Here is a 21,260-nt window from a genome sequence, read left to right on the forward strand (position 1 = left end):
GACCTGGAACTCCCAGGTGCCACAACTAATGAGTTTCTGTCCAGAAAAGACATTCCAAGGCACACAAGTCTTGCTGAAAACCTCATTTTCCAAGAGGTGTGTAGAGGTCAGGCTGCTCTATCAGCTGGGACTTTTGGGAAAGCTGCAGGCTATCCTGCTTTCTTTTTTTTAGCAACCACTGCTAAACAATGCTGTCTTCAAGAAACAGAACAGTGATGATTCCACCTGACAGCCTTTCCAGAGAAGGGCCAAGGAAGCATCTAAGTCCTGTCATGCACCACCACAAATCTCCAGGAATAAAGCAACACCAATGGTCTGGCTTCTGGTAAAATGTGCATTTCTGCCATGCTACTACTCCTCCCAAATAAATTTTTCTACTAGTGTCCCACGTCTGCCCTTTTCTCCAGCAACAGGATATCCTTCATTTGTCTGCACCAAGAGCAGATGAGCACTTCTTGGTGTTGTTTCCCAAGTCTGCTGATGGGAGGGTCAGCAGGGGCCAAAGCAGCTGCAACAAGGAGAGGAAAGATAACCATGGCAACCCAAGTTATCTGCATCCTCCATGTATTTCCTTCTCCCCACCCTACAGCATATCTTTCCCACCCAAACCTCAAGCCAATAGAGCCAGTGACCAGCTGGCAGGATGGGGACTGCAGCAGTGTCTCCTGCACCCAGAGTGTCCGGCTGTGTTTTGGGGCTCACCACTGCAGGCTGAAGTCACCAAAAAGAGACTGAAATCCTAGAGAGGGACAGCTTGCAAAAAGCAGAGAGCTCTCCACTACTGTAGATGGGGCTCTGGATATGCTGCCTTTGCTCCAGAGCTGCAGATCCATTGATGCTGCTCCTGGTTTTGGCTCTGAGCTGTAACCCCTCCACAGCAGCAGCAGCAGCAGCTTCTCCGCCTGTGCCCCACGTCAAACCCAGCTACAGCTTTGGCCGGACTTTCCTGGGACTTGATAAATGCAACGCCTGCATTGGGACATCCATATGCAAGAAGTTCTTTAAAGAGGAGATAAGGTCAGAAACTCAGCAGAGTAATTTTTAAACCGTTCTGTGTAGTAATTTGAAAGTTGCCTGTTAGAATTTCCAAGTGTTTTCATGAGCAACAATGCACCCAGTTGCCATTACAGCACTTAGTGTTTTAATTAATGCCTGTAAGCTCATGCTTTATCTCTTTTCTTTTAAAGCAGTGCAAACATGATCAGACTTCAGCCCTAAACTATAACTTGAAAGCAGGTGTAAAAGGCACAGATTTCTGTCTAGAGAGGGGCTCTGAAAAATCTCAAAGCAGTGATGGGGGAAAGGAAGAAATCAGCCTGTTTAGATTTACTGGAAGTATTTTATTATGAGCCACTGACTAAAGGCAAAAGGGGGTTTAGCTTTGTAAGCTCCCAACAGAGTATGTTAACTACAAACATACAAACATGCTGTATAATTCTGCACCAGGTGCAACAACGTGAATGTGCAGAATTTCACGTTTTAACTAAGATCAAAAGGGATCTAAACCTGCCTGAGGCATGAGGATTTCTGCACATGAGGTTACCCACACACTTGAAAATAGCACGCAGCTAAATTGCTGGTACATTTTGGGGAGATTTGTGTGAGAACTTGAAGGCAGAAATTGCATCTGCCTTGCTGTTGATGAGACACACGCTGTCCAAGTGGTCATTAGACCAATCCAATCATTTTTAGGCTCAAAAGCAGAGCGTATCTGATGACAGCAGGGAAAATGTTGCCACTTGAATTTGAGGAAAAAGTCAAAGGCAGTGCTTGGCAGAGGAAGGGTTTATTGGGTCTGATATGATTTATAGAGCCATATGCACTTTCTTTTATAGATATAAAAGCCTGGGGGAGAAGAAATTATTATAGCAAAATTGTATTTTTAATGCTATAATGTAAGTAGTATAGTATTAGACAAATCACCGTTTTTATCTTAAACTATCCTATAAAACGCAGCATAGTAAAACCATAATGGTTTGTCTGGGATGGACTTGTAATACCAGACATCCATCCTTGCACTGCTGCTGGAAAAAAGCAGCTTGTGGCTTTGCTGAGCCAGAGCACTCCTTGCTGTTGCACATTGGGGATCCCATCCTTGTAACTTTGCCCTTTTGCTTTCCACGTGTACAGTGCCAGAGTGAGCAGTGAGTGAGGAGCACAGTGCCGAGTGCTGGGTTTCTCCCAGCCCAGCCTGGATTCCTGTCCCAAAATGCAGTGAGTCAGACAGGCCTGAGTGCTGGGTTCTCCCAGCCCAGCCTGGATTCCCAAAATGAAATGAGTGAGGAGCACAGTGCTGAGTGCTGGCTTTCTCCCAGCCCAACCTGGATTCCCAAAATGAAATGAGTGAGGTGCACAGTGCTCAGTGCTGCATTTCTCCCAGCCCAGCCTGGGTTCCTGTCCCAAAATGCAGCGTGGATTTGCAATCAGCCCAGTATACTCAGCCGGCTGATGGGCTGGTGTGGGTCTGCAGGGGCCAGGGGTGCATCCAGGGTAGTGTCTGCTCTGCATTTTATTCCCTACAGCACCACAGGTGCCCCAGCCTGCTGCATCCCCGCTCACCTGTGCAGGGCTTTTAGGGAACTGCAGCCAGGTACCAAGCAGCTCCCTTCTGGTTACTCCCACCTGGGCACTGGGGAGGCTGGGGCCATGCAGGTTCCCTCAGCCCTGCCAAAAACAGCAGCAGTGCCTCTGGCTGTGGGGCTCCAGCTGCTCAGTGGGCTGTGGGAGGGAGGTGCTGCGTGAGCCAAGGCAGGAGGGCCCCGTGCTGGATTTCCTCCTGGGGACAGCGGGAACGGGGTGCAGGCGCACACAGGGTCCCTCTGGGCTCCAGGAGTGCAGAGCCACAAACATGTGGGAGCACAATTCTCCTGCCTCAGGGGACACAGAGGGGCTCCCCAAGCCAGACACTTCTTTTTCTCTCCCACCAGCCCGCAGCTGGCTTCCCACACATAAGAGATAACGTGAAGTTCTGCTGTGAGGCTTTGGGAAGGGGAACTTAAAAATGTTCTCCTGAGCACTCACTCAGCTTCAGGCTTTCCTTTGCATGGGTAAAACTTCTTCTCCCACTTGATTTCTTGAAAAGTGAGGATTATTTTTTTTATTTAGGAAAATTTCAGTGGTGCTTGCACTCTTTGATCCACCCTCGTACCTTTCCACGTGTTTGCAAAGGTGTATGGCACTTGGGTTTCTCTGTGCTAATTCACATTGGAACATGCTTCATTAATTCTCCATCGTTTCTGGGAGCTCTGACATGCATTCACAGCGAGAAGATGTGAGTTTTGTTCCCAGAACGGCTGGTGACTCATCTTGTGCTCTAATGTTCTATACTTCCCTTATCTTTGCCCAACTTTATCCATCTGTAAATGAGGACACCAAGCCTGTCTACCAACTGTACTGAGAGCAGAGTGCAGTGGAAGTTTTTTGTAAAATATCAGATTTTCAAAATACCGCAGAACTGAGCCGACCAAAACTATTCAAAGACTTGTGCCAGTGCTGGTCCTGAGCTTTGTCCAAAAATAATGGGAAAGAAAACTGAAAAAGCTGGAATGCTTCAATTAGAAGGGGGTTTATAGGCTTTTTGTTTGTTTGTTTTGTTTTAAGACTTAGCTTACTTTTTTAAAAAAAAATCTGAAATTCCAAATGCAAGAAAATTATTTTGGCTGAAACAAAATAATTCATTTCATTCAGGAAATAAACAAAGGAAAACTAGTTTGAATTTCTTCAGCATTTAGTTCTGGGTTCATCTAAAATCTGTAATCTATGACTCACTTATTTGCATAGATTTTACTGAAGGTCTTAGAGGATTTGCTGGCCCTTAGCTAAAAAGCTCTGTACGAGAGGGAGCGGTTGCAGCACAACTTGATGATGAATCCTGAAAATATCCAGCAAATGTGCCAGGCCAGCGCTGTGCTGCCCAGAAATGATGCCAAATACAGACTTGCTGCAGCCCATGGCGGGTTCCCAGGCCAGGGTGGTTCTCCCACCAGAGATCTGCAGAGGGAATCACTCCATCCACCCTCAAATTAATGCTCAGCCCTGGATTTCACACACCCATGTGCTGCTTGCACACAGGAGGTGGCACTTTCCTGCTCTCTGCCTGATGTGAGTTCCCTTGAACACAAAAGCTTGAGTCAAGTCACAAGGTATATTTGTGCTTAACTTAAAAAAAAAATAAGAAGAGAGAAAGAGAGAGAGAGAGAGAGAGAAAGAGAGAGAGAGAGAGAGAGAGAAAGAGAGAGAGAGAGAAAGAAAGAAAGAAAGAAAGAAAGAAAGAAAAAGAAAGAAAGAAAGAAAGAAAAGAAAGAAAGAAAAGAAAGAAAAGAAAGAAAAGAAAGAAAAAGAAAAGAAAAGAAAAGAAAGAAAGAAAGAAAGAAAGAAAGAAAGAAAGAAAGAAAGAAAGAAAGAAAGAGAAAGAGAAAGAAAAAGCTAGCCCAGAGCCATCTCTTCCCAGTACGTGTCTGGCACGCTGTGCCCACTTTGCAGATTAGGCACTGGGAGGGGTCCTGATGCACAAAAATCACAGTGAGGCACAGAAATTATTCTCTTTTCTTTAATCCTAGCTCAAAACCAGACCAAAACTAAAAAACCTAAACAAAACACCAACAAACCCACCAAAACAAAAAACCCAAACCCAAACAAAGTGTTTATTATCATGTCAGGTGTTTTAATTGTAGGGAATCTTCAGTTTCATTCAGGCAAAATGCCCAAACAACTGAAAAGCTGGAATCCACCAACCTGTTCTCACAAGGTTCCCCCACTTCTAGCCATCCTCCATGGTAAATTTTTGGAAGGAGGGACATGGCAGGAGTTGAAAGCCAAAGCAGGGGAAGCAGCAGGGTTTCACCCATCCTGGGCACCCAGAACTCAGCTGCACAGGGTCTGTGATGGGAAAGGGAGTGGGGTGCTGCCTTCAGGAGGGATCATCTGATCAGTTCATGTTTGCAGATGGTGGCTCGTGTCACTGAGTCAGTTATTTGCCTGAAATCATAGAAAATTAATCCTCCCCAATTTTCTCTGTGCCAATTTCCCAAATGGAACTTGAAAGGAACGACCAGCTTCAGCTTTCAGATTTGTTAATGTCTTGTAAGCTGTCTGAAACTCCAGCTAGGCTAATCCTGCAGGGAACCTCTTGCCTCTCCTGTTTCACTTCTGAGCTGCCGGCTTTAATTTAGGGTGAGATAAAATGAGGACGTGCTTTCCTACGCACTTGGACAAGGAGCTCAGGGCAGGAGGGTTCAGAGGCAGCGAGGGCAGGATGTTGGCCAAACCAAAGGTCAGAGTTGGGCCATTTTCCAAGAGCAGGTTACAGACACCCTCCCAGAGCCGGCACCGCACTCCTCGGCTCCGGCGTGTGGGCAGGGCTGAGGGGGCTGCTGAAACAAAAAAAAATTACCCAATTACCCAGCCCATATGCTCCCCTCCTGTGCCTGTGGAGGGGGAGCAAATTAGTACAAGATCTCCATGGCTACAGAGGTGCTGCACGCCCAGGGCACACACACCCTGTCCCTCCATCACTCCCTCTATGCCCATCACACCCCGAACTCTGCTGCTATCAAGGAGGTCACCCATCCTGGCTGAAAAATAGTCAGGGATGTTGGGAGAGAAAATACAGGCAGGGACATTGGCGGAGACAGGCACTGACAAAAGCCACCACCTCAAAACAAGAGGTCATTTTGATATTCCCAAATACATTTGTGGTTAGGTTTTAATATCAGGATGGACCTGTAAAGTGTCAAGTACTCCTTTTTTGGGACACTTTCTCTAGAAACAAGAAAATTTAATAACACCAGGAATTCTTCATGAACCAAAACCTTGCAACCCTCTCCCTTTTCTCCCTCCCTCTACCCAAAAGATCCAGTTTGGGTGTTTTACCCTTCCGTCCATGGCAGCATTCATGACAAGGGATGGTATTAGTGGGAAGCAAAGAAGGACTATTTACCAAAGAACATTCCCTTAGCTGATGGTTTCAGCCTGCTCACCCTGGGGCCACCCAGCCAGGGTGACAGAGTCTTTTCCAGGCAGTGGCAGGAATGCCCAGGGCCCGGCCTGGAGGAGCAGCTCAGCAGGGCGGGCACTGTGTCCTTGTGGTTTTTAACCCGCTCTCCGTGGGGCTCTCCCTTTGGTTTGGCAGGTTTGACACCTGGCTTTCTTCTCATTTAAAGCTGCCCCCCAGCTCCCTGCTCAGCTACTCGGGCAACTACACGGACGATGCCAAGAGCTGGCGGCTGGTGGACATCACCCGCCTGACCTCCAAGTACCAGCACGACCGGGCGGACAAGCGCATCTGCACCTCCCTGCTCGGGACCAGGAGCTGCAGCCTGGAGCGCGCCCTGCGCCGCACACAGCGCTTCCAGAAGTGGCTGCGGGCCAAGCGCCTCACGCCCGACCTGGTGCAGGTCTGTCTGGGGGTTCTGGTGCCCCAACACAGCTGGGGGAGCACGGGGGAGAGCAGGTCCCATAGGGTTTAGGGGTGTGAAAATGGTCATGTGGGGATGTGGTTGTAACTCACGGGTTGGAGGGTGAGATTGGGTGGTGGCGGGTGCTTGGCCGGGTCAGTGGCAATGGGGCAGCCTTGTGTGCCCCCAGCCAAGCCCATGTGACAAAGGGGAGAGGCAAAATGAAGTGCATCTGTACCTCCCTGCTCGGGACCAGGAGCTGCAGCCTGGAGCGCGCCCTGTGCCACACTCAGCGCTTCCAGAAGTGGCTGCGGGCCAAGCGCCTCACGCTCGACCGGGTGCAGGTCTGTCTGGGGATTCTGGTGCCCCAACACAGCTGGGGGAGCACGGGGGAGAGCAGGTCCTGTGGGGTTTTGGGTCTGGTGGGGATGTGGTTGTGACACGCCGGTTGGAGAGTGAGATTGGGTGGTGGCGGGCACTCCGCCTGGTCAGTGGCAATGGGGCAGCCTTGTGTGTCCCCAGCCAAGTCTATGGGACAAAGGAGTGTCAGAGCAACGGGGGGTAGCACAGTCAGGACGGACGGAAATGAGAGATCTCTGCAGCCTTGTCAGGAACTTGGGGTGTATTGCAAAGGGCCTGGGTGCAGGGCCCTACTGGGAGCTGCCAGCCACAGCTCAGAGCAGGCGCGAGAGAAGACAGGGGTGGAGTGGATGAGAGGGTAAGAGCATAAAAGCGTAAAAGGCAAGAGCTAAAAGGCAAGAGTTAAGAGACCAAGTTTCCCTTTACAATACAATAAATCATCTTCTGTGTTGAATATTCTGATTCTCACTAACCAATCTAGTGCAAGACACAAATCCTATAGCATTTCCATACAGCCTATAAGAATCATTACATTACCATACTGTGCTACATTTTAAAACCTAAAAACTCCTCTTTGGATCCCTTCTGCCAAGCTAGTAGGGTCTGCTCTGACCCTTGGGCCTGTCTGCAAGCAGAGGGTGTTGCTTCATCAAAAGGGGATTACCTTCAGCCAGCCACACCATTATTTTCCAGTTGTTCAGTAACTGAGGTATCTCAAAGCTTGCTTTCATTTCAATCTCGCTTATAGTTTCTATATTCTCAAAATCTTTTGCCAGGCAATCATATTTATAAGGCTTTCCTGTTTCGTCTTCCCCAACAAAGGGTAGAGGCAAAGTGATGCCCTGAGGGGAGGAAAAGTGCCACAGTGGAAGGCCAAGCCCTGCCAGCCATAGGTGATGCCGTGGCACAGCCCGTATGGGGCTGGGATGGGCTTGGCCCCAGCACCAGCTCCTGGCTCCTTGAGCAGGTTGAAGATGAAGTCCTGTGCAAAGCCATAGCACCAGGTTGTAAGAGCCGAAATGAGAGATTTGGGACTCCAGGCAGCTCCCCAAAATGCAGTTTATTCCATCCAAGAGGTTACAGCAGCCCAGTGTGGTGGGTGACAGAGCTGTGCCCACAGCTGTCAGCTCCAGCTGCAGGCCTGGAGACCCTTTGGGTTTGGTTACAATGCATTATAGACTTTTCTTTGCTGAGCATCTTAATACAGTAGAACCAATCTATACCTTAACTTTTATCTATAGCCTATCATAACTACTGTAATTACCATATTCATGTTACTGTTCTCCAATCACTAAAAGTTAGTACATTACAGTTTAAGCTAGAAGTTGTTTTTCAGTTTTCTTGCAGTGGAAAATTCTAAGACTTTTTTCTATTTGCAACATTGGCAGACTTGTTTGCCTCTGCCATCTTTCTGCTTGGTAAAAACATCTTCTTGTTTGAGGTGGGTTTATCCTTTGCTCTAAGCCAGAAAAACCCCTTCTAACTAACACACCCTTTGCCTCCTTGGTTATCCAGTCAGACTGGCTCAGCAATTCTTTTCTTCTATATCAAAACTTTCTTCCATCTCTATTCCTTCATCAGACTCTACATTTAAAAATCTTTCTGCTAAGCACACATATCTGTGAGACTTTCTTGTCAAACTTTCATCCTTCCCAACACCAGGTGGCTTCAGGCATGGGGGTAACAACAAGCTGTGCACACAAATGTGGTAACAGCTCCAGTGGGGAGATTGCTGCCATTTTTTTTTTCCTAGTTTTCTATCATGTCTCAGCATTGTGGGGTTTTGGGGTTTTTTCCGTCATAAATTTGTATCCACAAGGGCAGCCAGTGCCTTGAAAGCAATTTTACTTTGGGCCAGGGGCCAAGTCAGTGTGGGTTTCTCTTGCCAGTGGCTGGCAGGACCAGGGGCATGGGCAGTGAGAGCCAAAGCCTCGATTACTCACCCTCCTGCCATGCATAGCAAATGACCTCAGGCACGAGGAAGCACACTGCCCTTTCTCCACAGTCCTGGGGTGTCACAGGTGAAGCCAGGACAGGAGCATGGTGAGTGTGGGTCACACCACCAGGTAAATGGGCAGCTACAGCACAGGGCATCCCCCTCACCCCACCCAAACAGCAGCAAAACATCACAATAACCCCTGGAAAGGGCAGGGACCAGGATGGGGGTTGGATATACACTGAACCAGACCTGAGAGACAAAGGATTATTCAATTTTCTTCCCATTCTAAGAGAGAAGTGACTGTGAAAAAGTGACTTCATTTATATTTGTATACAGGCAGCTGCTTCGGCAGTCACTGAGCTTTGGTGAGTGCTAAAGCTATGCTGCCTTAGTTCTTCCTCCACTGGAAGGAAGAACTAAACTAACTCTTCCTCCTCTTCCCAGTGGAGCAGCACACCTTAGGAGAGAGAGGGAGGGAGGGATGCACTGGGTTTATGCCTGGACTATGGTTATGCCTGGTTATACATTGGGGTTATGCCTGGTCTGCCCCAAAAGGACTTACCCAAATCCCTGCCAGTCCAGCACAGCAGGTCACCCTGAAGTCAGCACCCTCCACACCTGACAGGGAAAGGATTTTTGGAGCCAAGCTACACTGTACTTTGCTTAGTAACCTCGGGAGAGGCATTAGAGAGAGGGAATGGGTGTCACTTCCACCAGAGCATCCCTCACCTGAGCTATGGGCAGGGACACCTCCTTAGGCTGTCAGGCAGCCCAGGCACTGCTGGGCACCCCTGTAGCCCCAGGCAGCACTGCAGGGCCTGCAGGAGGGCAGGCTGGGCTGCCAGGTCCCCCAGCCTTGCTGGGGTGTCCCAGGTGTTTGTGCCAAGCTGTGCTGTCGCCCTGCTCCCCAGCAGTGCTCAGGGAAAGGGAAGGAATCCAGAGCTTAAAACTTTGATTTGCTGAGCTGGGTGAAAAAGTAACTGGAGAAATGTGGCTCTGTGGTATCTCAGACCTGCTGCAAAGCTAAATCATCAGCTGAGCACAAATCCCTCTCCTTAAAAGGCTCTTCATGTGGTACAGTTTTGCCTACCCTGTCGTCCCGGAGTCGGACATGCCAGCTGAGCTGGCAGGGCTGCACACAGGGGCACACACACATTTATGGATGCACATGTGCAGACACAGCACCACCAGAGAGCCTGCTGGGGCACCCTGCCCTTGCACCTATCCAGTTTCTCCCAGGAATTCCCTGTGCAGGGGAATTCTCAGCAGCAGTGGGAGCTGAGCTGATGCCAGCTCCAGGGCACCTCTGAGTGAGCCCAGGGCCAGCCTGGGGGGACGTGCCCAGTGACAAACTCCCTGGGACATTGCATCAACCCCTTCTAGCAGCTTTGTAGTTGGAAAGGGCATGGGAGGCTGCAGGGAGGCCCAGACCTTTGCACATCAGCCTCAGGATTGCTCTGGTCGTGTTTTCACAGTCCTTTGGTTCTGTAAATCGATCAGAGGAACAAAAATTGGAATTTAAATCCCTTCTAACAGCATATAGATTTGAATACACAGAGAAAAATAGTGATCCAGAGACCCTGGGACTTCCTCATCACCAAATTTCTGCAACAATCCCTTTTTAAGATCAGGCATGTGCTCTGCAAAATGACTTCTGGTCTCACACTGATCTTAATTAAAAAACAGCCAGTGGCAACAACATTTCAGTCATACTGTGTGTGTGAGTCTGTGAGTGAGACCCCATCCCAGCCCTGCTGTGTGGGGCACCACAGGTTACAGTGTGACCTCTCCAGCCCATCCAGCCCTACATTGGAAACCTGTCGCAGACATCTTTTCTGAAAAATCCTTTCCTTAAGATTTTTCCTCCTGAGAAGCTGAGAGGCCTCAGGAACAAAATGTAAACAATGGTTATCTGCTGCTGTGGAATGCAACAGGTGGATTTTTGATTGGCCCATGTTGCATGTTTGTAATTAATGGCCAATCAGTCAGGTGGCTCGGACAGAGAGCCGAGCCACAAATCTGGAAAGGGCAGGGGCAAGGGTTATCATTCTTTGGTATTTTATTCTTAGCTAGCCATCTGATGAAATCTTTTCTTCTATTATTTTAGTATAGTTTTAATATAATATATATAATAAAATAATAATTCAAGCCTTCTGAAACATGGAGTCAGATCCCAGTCTCTTCCCTCAGCCTGAGACCCCTATGAACACCGTCACAGTAACCCAGCAGGAGCCACTGGAGAGGGGTTTTTGGGGCTCCCATTTGTCTCTGCAATTACTTAAGAACTGCTCTTATGGTTCTGTTCTCCCACTCTCCCTCTTCTCGAAGGTGTTAACAGAACAGCTCTCCCAAGGCCTGACAGGATGCCCAGGCTGTTTCACAGAGCTGCAGTCACACAGCACTGCTTGTTCTCCCTCCCCTGCAGTTTATCCTGTGCAGCAGCACTGGGGGAAGCTCATGGGCCCAGGTAATTCTGTCTGATAGGCAGAGCACCATGACAAACCACAACGTGCTTGAATCACAGTGACAGACCATGAAGTGATGTTTTTCCACTTTACTTCATGATCTGCCTGCCCTGCCTGACCCAGCCAGCAGCTGAGCTGCCTGCCACAGCGATTATTGCGCCAGCCACAAGGAAAATCTTTACTGGATGCAACAAAGTCTTCAGTCTTAAAATCCAGCCTGCCTCAGAGATGAGCAGGATTTGGCTGGGGCTCAGCCTGCTCAGCAGCCCCAGACACACACAGCTTCACCAGGAGCTCATCCCCTCAAACCACTCTGGGTGCTTGCCTGCTGGAGTGGCTACAAAGCAGGTTGGTTTCAGCACAGGTCACCCACTGGGAAAATTTACAGCCCTGCCTACAAAGCACAGCCTGGAAAATGCAGAAGGCAGACAGAGGAAAGCAGTACCAAGGCGAAAATCCAGCATTTGCAGATGGATTCTCTAGGATGGACTGTTTGAGACTACTGACCAGCAACTATTGACCAGCAACTATTGGCCAGCAACTACTGACCAACAACTACTGACCGGCCACTACTGACCAGCAACTACTGACCAGCCACTACTGACCAGAAACTACTGACCAGAAACTGACTAGAAACTACTGACTAGAAACTATTGACCAGCAACTACTGACCAGCAACTACTGACCAGCAACTGCTGACCAACAACTGCTGACCAACAACTACTGACCAGCAACTATTGACCAACAACTATTGACCAACAACTATTGACCAACAAGTACTGACCAGCAAATATTGACCAACAACTACTGACCAGCAACTACTGACCAACAACTACTGACGAGCAGCTGCTGACCAGCCCTCTTCCTGCCCACAGCAGATGCACCAACATCCCAGTTATGAGTCCAGTCCCTGTCTCTTCTTGCTGCACAGGGGCAGCAGCTCATTCACATGTCCAGTTGTCCATCCTAGGGAAGGATGGGAACTCTGGGGCTCCCAGAGCCACCTCCTAGACCTGCCACCTCTTTGACCCAGTGCCTCATCATCAGAGACTGCCATAACCCTGCTGGCAGTGGGGATGAGTTTCTCAGGGCATTCTCACCTTCTTTCTTTTGGGAGTTAAGGAAACTCTTGGATTCACATTGCCAGGAGCTGTAGGTGCTTTGAAACATACATCCAAGTGTTTCCTCCTGGAACCCATCCTAAACCTGGTAGTTTGGTGAAGCTGGACCCAGGTAGTGGCTCATGGGCAGGAGGCAGCTGTGATCCTGGTCTGGGCCACCCCTCCTTGGGCTGTCTGAAAAGAAAACAGAGCAAGAAATCTTCCACAAGTTGTCTTTACATCCAAGTGAATTCTGGGTGTGCCTGTGCTATATATGCATAAACTCTTGGAGTTTAAAATGCATCTTGTACTGTGTAATAGGGTTTAAGAACTCTCAGCTGAGTGGAGGTAGGCTTTGCAGGAACTACTCACTATCACATATAGAAATGTGGGTATTTAATCAAAGTAAATAAGAAGCTTTCCACATCAATCACAACCAATACATCAGGCTGTCTGTCAGGTCTCATTCTCTGGGGTGATAAGTCACTGCAAAGGACTTAAGATATTCTCAGATAAATCTGTATCTCCAGTGTTTTTGAGTGTGTGTTCCTCACATTTTTCTTCCGTTGACAGTTTCTGTCTGACACTTTTACAACTGCAGCTCCTTTTCTGCTGTAGAGGTGTTTCCATCAGCCTGCAGGAAGGTGAGACCCCTCTCCACTGAAACAATCAAGCAAGTGCTGAGCTTAGTGCTGGTGACTGTCACTGGTGAAACCAAAAGGCCCAATTGCCCAGTTTTTGTGGGTCAGGGCTTCATTAAACTGTAGGAAGCTGCACCCATGTTTGATGCAAAGGTGTCAGCACCCAGCCCTGCTCCTCTGCTCCCACTCCTCCCTGGATGTGCCTGGAACAGTTCCTCAGGAAACCATGAGCCCTATGGACAGCATGTGCCCACATTTACATTAAGAGGATGAGCTCTGACCTCAGAAAAACCCTAATTACACTATCCCTGCCTTCTCTGCCACTGTGATTTATGTTCCCACTGTGTACTCTTCAGGGCCTCAGCCTTTGCGTTTCAGACTCCTGGAAGCAGCAAGGCTTTCTAACTTTGGCTGCAAATATTTGCACGCATACAGAGCTTCAAGAGACTGTCTCCACCATTTATCTCTTACTTTACACAGCTCTGTTCTGCTCATTTTTTATCACTTCTCCTCCAAAGGGAAAGTGACAGAGTTAGCCACAATGTTCCTGCAAGTGCTGCAAGACAGAAATCCATAACCATCCCTCCCCATGCACCTCTTCTGTGGTTTTGCACAATTAATTGAGAAAAAATTTTCCTCATAAGGCTACACCAGAGGAGAGAAGTGTATGAAGACTTGCAACAGGAACTGAGTAGAATTGTTTTTGGCACATGTTTTTTTTCTTTTTGGGAAGGAAGGTTTTTTGGTTTTCATAAAACAACACTTCAGTTGCAGTTGAGTTTCTCAGGTAGTTTTGACCAGCTATTGGCATTTTGGACTTGTTTTGGGCAACTGATGGCCAAGGAAGGAGTGGCTGGAATCTCACTGAGACCAACAGGGATGCAGAGGAAGAGACGTGGGACACCTAATTCCCCCCTTTCCTCCTCCAACTGGGAAAGTGTGCTATTCATCCTTTCCATGTTCCTTCATGTCTTTGTCACAGCTGGGTGGTTCAGGGTTCTGTGCCAAATGAACAGCTCGCACAGGAGGGGCTGGAAGGAGCTACCCCAGAGCTGCCACGTGGGCTGGGGAGATGCTGCATCACATCTTTGCTCCCAGCGTGGAGGATGGCAGCGAGCAGCCTGAGCTCCACCTCCCCTTCCTCTGAAGCACATCTCCCAGCCATCAGATTATAAACAAGACTCAAAAGAGCAAATTTGGCTACTGGGATCATTTTTAATAAAGAGGCTGAAAAAACCTGATTCCCTTCCCCAGCAGAGGCATGTCAGGGCAGTGATTCTTTGCCATTGTGGGCAACCTTCCATACATAAACTTTCCTTGGCTATTAAGGAAGACTAACTGAAAAATAAAAAAAGGCCATTTTTGACTATGAAGGTATAATTTTCTATGCTGTTTATCCCAGCCATAGATTGCTCATGCAATTTTACAAGCCAAACCTCCAAATCTGAAGGGTGAAATACAGTGATAATTGACTCCATTAGCCCAACGGTTCTCTATTTGTTGCTGCTATTTACAAAAAATAAACACAGGCTATTTGGTTTTGATAGTTAATGCATGAGTTTATCAGAGAGAGAACATATCCTGTGCTTATACTCACACATAATGTTTATTTACATTTTTAAAGCATGTTTACTGACCTTAGCAAATAGTATTTCCAAGAAAGCTGCTTTCAGGTTAAGCAAATAACAAAGTGATCCGAAGATTATTTAATGAGGGAAGTGACTCAGTGCTGTAACAACTGGAGGCCCTCCACCAGGAATGCCAGGGCTGGAAACCCAGGCAGAGGGAAGAGTCCCATGGTGTGCAGTGATGTGGTGCTGTGCAGCGGGGGGAATATGAGGTTTGCAGTGGCCAGGAATGGGGGCCATTCTTGAACCCTGAGTTGGGAAAGGGCATTTTTGGGTGGCACAAGTCCTCTCCTGGGAAGGGTGAGATGCCCTGTGTGCCCACATCCTTTGGAACTGTGCCACAGCAAGCAGGGGCACAGTGGACAGAGCACAGAGGTCTGTGTACACCCCAGTATGACCCAAGCACGTTGCTCTTGGGGGTCTCTGTGATCAGGATGACCCTGAGATGTCTCAGAGACTCTCTTTTCCCAGCTTGGCAACTGAAGAAGGAGTCAGGATTCTTCTGTTCTGGTTTTCAAAGTTGTTTGTTTTCTGTTATCTATAACATTCTTTTCCTGGCCTGATGAGGTCCATTCAGCAGGTCAGTCTGTGGCACACTGCCCACCTTCAGGGTGGTGTTGTCTTTTTATACTAAGAACTACGTGTACTTTATTTACAATTATTTTCCAATACCTATTACTTATGTTAGACAGTCTGTCTCTACTCTAAACCAATCCAAAAGTGCCACCATCACACAGAAGATGGAGGCTAGGAAGAATAAGAAAGAAGGACAACGCACGCCCAAATTCCTCCACCTTGGCCTCTGAACCCCCATTCCAAAACCACCAAAATTCTACATTTTCACCCTGTGATAAATTCACTATTATTCTACTCAAACCCTCGTGGCTTGTAACTCCTGGCACAAAGTTGGTAATTGTTTTTTCCATGGGCTAAAATCAAAGGCACAGGTGTTTTTGACTCCGTGCCAAGGTCTCCCAGCCCCCTGTCAGGGTCTGGAGTTTTCAAGGGCAGTCAGAGGAATTTCCTGGGTTCTGTCTCGGGCTGGAATCAGAGCTCCCTGCTGGGTTTTCCCCTCTCCCAGGGCCTGTCCAGCCCCTTGCTGCGCTGCCCGTCCCAGCGGCTCCTGGACAGGATCGTGCGGCGCTACGCCGAGGTGCCCGACGCCGGCAGCATCTACATGGATCACCTCACAGACAGGGACAAGCTGCGCCTGCTCTACACCCTGGCAGTCAACTCACACCCCATCCTCTTACAGGTACGTGCCAGCCTGCCCCAGCTTGAAACACCACCCCACAACCCCTCCCAGGCAAACCCTTGCATGAGATGTGTGCCAGCCTCAGGGTAAGAGGAGTCCCAGCCCCGGCCCTTGTCAGCTCCCTGGCCTTCAAAAAATGTTTTTTCTTCTATGAGGTTGGGGGCTGAAGCCAGGCAGGCTCATGAGGTGCTCCCTGCATCAGTCTGTAAAGCTGGGGAGAGATGAGAACCCCAGGTGTGTCATTGCACTGGAGCACTGTGAAATCCAGGGTTTTACACATCCCCAACACTTCAAAGTGTTAGGTTTGCATTACTAATGCGTTACATAAAATCACAGCCTGTTTCTGGAAGAGAAAGAGTTTTCCATTTGAGTTTTCCATTTGCCTGCTGCTGGTAACTGGCTCTGGGTTCCAAACCTCTGGGTTTGAAGGTGGTGATCTGGGAGGCCTCACGCCCTTCCCCTGGACCCATTCCGACCTGCCTGGCATGCAGCTCCTCTCTTTCCTTATGTGCCCAAGGGAGAATCCTCACCTATCCCCATCCCACCTTTAGTCCTCACTGCTGGTTCTTGCAACCCTTCATGATTCCACGAAGGAAAGATGGCAGTGGCAGCATCATCCATCTCTGCTCCAAGGCCACTCTGCACTCAGCAGCTCACAGGGCTCTGCGTGGTCCCAGGGAGGGAAAATGGTGCTGGGAGGCTCCTGGGGTCATTCAGCCACCCCAGTTATGGGTCACTGGGACATGAAGCTGTGGGCCTTAGCAGCCTGAAGACACAGGAACACAACTTGAACAGATGAGAATAATATACCAGAGAAAAGGCTAGATTTTTGCACAGTTGCCCAGAATGCCTTCGCAGCAGAAGGGAGAAGTAACCTTAAACATGAAACTGGATGAGTTCATACTGGCTTGGCAGGGTCTGAGGTGCTGGGGTCTGAGGTGCTGGGGACACAGATGAGCTTCAATGCAAATGACAGAAAGCCTTGTGCTGGCATAGCTCAGCAGTCACACGGTTTGGCACGAGCTGCAGGGATGCAGGAGCCCAGCCCAGGTGTCTCCACTGGAGCAAACGCCCACCACTTCTGCCCCTGAGACTGCAAAGTCTCTTACAAATGAGCCTGGCAGTTCTCACCAATTAGCAAAAACTGCTTTAGCCTTACCTCAACTCCAAGCTGTGACTTCATCTGTTCAGTGCTCATGAGGGACCCATCAAAGACACCTAAATTTAGCTGTTCTGTGGCTAAAATTTTCATGAATCTGAAAACTATTATTATCTTGGACTTTCCACTTAGTCTCTCTTACAGGATAAGTCTCGAAATACCAGATTCTTCCTCTTTTACAAAAAAGAACCATAAGAAAAAGAAAAAAAGCATCCTAACTCCTCCAGGATGGGGTAGTAAGCACCTTTCCCAGCTGGATGGGCGAGGAAGGATTGCAGGGTGGTTTAAGAATCAAACCACAACCTCTCAGAATCTCTGTTTGTCAGAGTGATCCTGAGATAGGTACAAGCTTCTTTTTCACAGCCCGGCAATCGAAGAAGGAGTCAGGAATTTTCTGTTCTTGTTCTCAAGTTTGTTTATTGTTTTTTATCTATAACATTTGTTCTCTGCCCCGCTGCAGGTCTGTCTGGCAGGTCAGGGCTGAGGCACACTGATCATCTCAGAGATGGTGTTGTCTTTTTATATAAAACTACATGTACATTATTTACCATAACTTCCCAATACCTATCGTCTATGTTAGACATTGAGCTTCTACTCTAAACCAATCCAAAAGTGCCAACATCGCAGCAGAAGATGGAGGCTAGGAAGAAGAAGGAAAAAGGACAAGGCACGCCCAAAGTCCTCCATCCTAGGACCCCAAGCCCTCATTCTAAAAACCTCAACAATCTATTTATCACCCTGTGATAAATTCACTATCATTCCACCTAAACTTTCTTGACTTGTAATTCTTCATATAAAGGTTGGTAATTGTTTGTTTCGAGGGCTAAATCAAAGGCACAGGGGTCTTGGGGCTCGAGTCCTCCAGGGCAGCCAGAGGGATTTCCTGGGTTCTGACAACACCCCTGCTGCTTGGAGCCAGAAAGGCACTCTGAGAGGGAGGTGGCTCCATGAACAGAGGGCAGGGGTGATGCCTCCATTGCTGCTCTTCCCACAGATCTTCCCCGACGTGGAGGGCTGGCCCTTCCCGCGGTACCTGGGCTCCTGCGGGCGCCTGCTGGTCAGCGCCAGCACCCGGCCCCTGCGCGACTTCTTCGGCGTGGCGCCCGAGGTGGCCGCGGACCTGGCGCTGCAGCTCCTGGCCGTGCTGCGCTCCATGGCCAACAACGACCTCAACTACTTCTTCTACTTCACCCACGTGGACGCTGGCACCTTCGGCGTGTTCAGCAACGGGCATCTGTTCATCCGCGATGCCAGCACGCTGGGCGTCATCGACAAGGAGGAAGGTACTCAGCGGGGTCCAGGCCACGCATCTGTCACGGGAGGGCTCGGGAGGCAGGGCAGACAAATCTTTCCCCTTCTGCCCTTGGCTCTACTGCTGCCTTTTTGTTTTATTTTGGTTTTTTTGGGTTTGTTTTGTTTGAATTTTATTTAATTAACCAAACACTCCTTGCTAAATTAAATGATGAGAAGTTCACAGAGACACTCACCATCAGCAGCTCCCGCCATCCTGGCTCTGAGTTGGGAAGGTGACGGGTGTTGTGTTTGTGCAGTCGGTTCTTTGGTGGCCACTGTAGCTGGCAGCAGTTTCCCGAGTGCATGGTGTGCCCAATGCTCCCATTTGAAGCCTTCCTTTTCAAACTTTTGCCATACAAATGTCAATATTTGCCAGCAGAAATTTTGTAGTTTTGTTTGTACTCAGTAGTGGATAAAATTAGACCATTCTTACCTGCATTTATCACATTGACCAATAATGGTTATTATTATTCATAACAATATATATTATTGTTATAGATATTTTTATAACAAATTAATATATTTTAATAGCAAAATCTCCCTTTTTGTCACTTTTACATAAAATCAAGGGTTAGTGTTCAATTTTCACAGGTTACATTGGTCTACTCCTGCAAGTAGAGCTAGTCAAAGACTATTCATCCAATAATTTAACAATTTCATTTTGAATATTCAAATTTTCAAAAGGCTTTTCCTCAGCTCACACATTCAGCTGAGTATTCAGAATATTCAGAAGCAGCTGTCAGAAAATTTTCCACTGGATTTCCTTTTCTTATCCCAGCAGCTATGACTGTTAACTTGACTTCAGCCAGATGAGCTGTTGTTTCAATGTAATGATTTTGGTTAACATGGAAAAAATTACAGGTCTGGCTATTTGTGGCAGTTTTTTGTAGGAGCTCCACATTTTAGATTTGTACTCCAGTTCTCATTTTTTTCTGCATCAGCTTGACTCGACAGACTCATCTCCAGCTCCTCTGACAGGCAGCTCTGAAGAGCTCTGTCATTCAGAAAAATATACATATTTCAAAAGCAAGAAAATTGGCACACACGCAGCTTCAGCACCAAGTAATTTGCAGGGAAAGGTGGTCACATCCTTTAGACAGTAACAAACCTCACATTAACACAGAGGCACAGCTATCTCTGGCTGCCCAGCAGCTCACTATTCTGCTTCTAACAAGCAGTTTAATTGTCCCCAACAGGGAGCCAGCTGATCAATGGCCAACAGGAGTACAGAGACATCTTCAGCTGCCTGACCGCGGACTGCCAGTCTGTGTTAGTGTCCTGTGACTCCATCAGGGACCAGCACAGCCTCGTCATGGTGTGCCAGGACCTCCTTCCCAAGCTGCTGTCGGGGAAGTTCCAGCCCCCCGTGCAGGAGAGCATCGACGCTTTCCTGCAGCGCTGCGCCCACGGCCTTGGCGACAGCGGTGCCAGCGAGGCCATGGCGGAGCTGGCAGCGATCCTGAAACCTCTGCGCTCCTGCGACTCCCGCTTCGCCTACCGCTACCCCGACTGCAGATACAGTGACAAATACTGACACAGGGGCTGGGCCTGGCAGGGACTGGGGCAGCGTCAGCCTCCTCTCAGAGTGGGAAGGAGAAAAAACAAAAAAAGTTTGGGAAATTTTTGACTACAAACTACAAAAAGTGACTACAAGACAATGGACAGGGATGACATCAGGTGCAGTGCAAAGAACGAAAAGAGGCTAAAACTAACTACACAAATGTTGCAAAAACAGGGGGAAAAATCAGGGAGGAAGACATAAATTGGAGGGGAAGATACGAGGGACATAGCATGGATACTTAAAAAAAAAAAAGAAAAATCATAGGTGATATGAAAGCCATCAAAAGGCATGGCATGCCATCAAGTGCAGGGACATGCACCAAAGCTTGCCCAATTGATCCCCATTGAAATCACAAGATTTCATTTCCCATCCCGAAAGGAAATTTTCCAGGGTAGCTGGAAAGAGCTGCCCCAAATCTGGAGTGTTCTCGGTCTAAGAGGGAGCAGAGTGCACGTGGGATTTATTATTCATCTCACAGAGATGCATTTGTTACACGGGATATAGACATGGTCTATGGTTTAGACATGGTTTATGGATTATTAACGTTGTCATGACTGACAAGGGGCCACAGGATTAATAAATCTCATTCATGTGTTTTGGCCTTGGAAGAGTTTCCCATGCCATTTGTTGAAAAGCAGGATGCTTTTTTTGTTGAAAGGCAGGATGCTCACAACCAGCTAGACAGAGGATCTTTATTGCCAAGAAACTCTTTCTGATGGAGATGATATATAAATAATATGGGATGGATGGATGGATGAATGGATGGATGGATGGATGGATGGTGGGTGGATGGATGGATGGATGGATGGTGGATGGATGGTGGGTGGGTGGAGGCATTTAAGACTTTCCCTGTGGCTATTTTTAATGTGATAAGAATCATAGATAAATGGAACGACCAGATCAGCTCTGTACAATCACCAATCACATCTCACTTTTATAAAATATTTTAATTGTATTACTCTGGTGACACACAGAACAGAAAGACACAATCAAAAGCATTAAAAAGCTGAAAGGTTCCATGTCTCTTGAGACTTAATTTCTCTAATCCCCAAATATAATTGCTTCTAGTCTTTGCCAAGTCAATGGACAGTAATCAGAGACTAATACAGGACTTTGGTTTAAGGTGAGGAAAAAACTCCAGTCTGGGATGGGATTGTTCAGCAGATATTTTCACATTATTCTCTCTAAAGTGGAGGAACCATTTGCACAAAACTATTCAAATGGGAAAATTACCTTAAGAGGAGAAGGGACACAGGCAGAGGATGAGAGATTAATTTACACTAAGCCTGACAAGCTCTGCCAAACACTCAATACTCCAGTGTGGGTGCTGGGGCACCCCCCAAGAACTGGGGAGATCTAAGTTTGACCAGCCAGAGCTAGAGCAATCCTCATCCCTTTGCCTTCCAGAGGAGGAATTGGTAAGCCAGGCCCCAGAGGAATGAGTCAGGCACTTAAAATTTGGGA

General features: G+C 48.0%; 1 protein-coding gene across 1 annotated transcript; it reads left to right on the plus strand.

The window, feature by feature from the left end:
* Window positions 1-787: 787 nt before the first annotated feature.
* On the plus strand, window positions 788-19,769 carry DIPK2B (divergent protein kinase domain 2B). Its single transcript, XM_054291342.1, has 5 exons — window positions 788-1,017; window positions 6,131-6,395; window positions 15,610-15,783; window positions 17,937-18,225; window positions 19,432-19,769. Exons 1-5 carry the CDS (start codon window positions 788-790, stop codon window positions 19,767-19,769), a joined length of 1,296 nt encoding a protein of 431 aa, XP_054147317.1.
* Window positions 19,770-21,260: the final 1,491 nt, after the last annotated feature.

This window comes from Melozone crissalis, unplaced genomic scaffold (genome assembly GCF_028551555.1).
Source record: "Melozone crissalis strain CALT ecotype California unplaced genomic scaffold, PUWL_Pcris_2 ptg000090l_1, whole genome shotgun sequence".
NCBI lineage: Eukaryota > Metazoa > Chordata > Aves > Passeriformes > Passerellidae > Melozone > Melozone crissalis.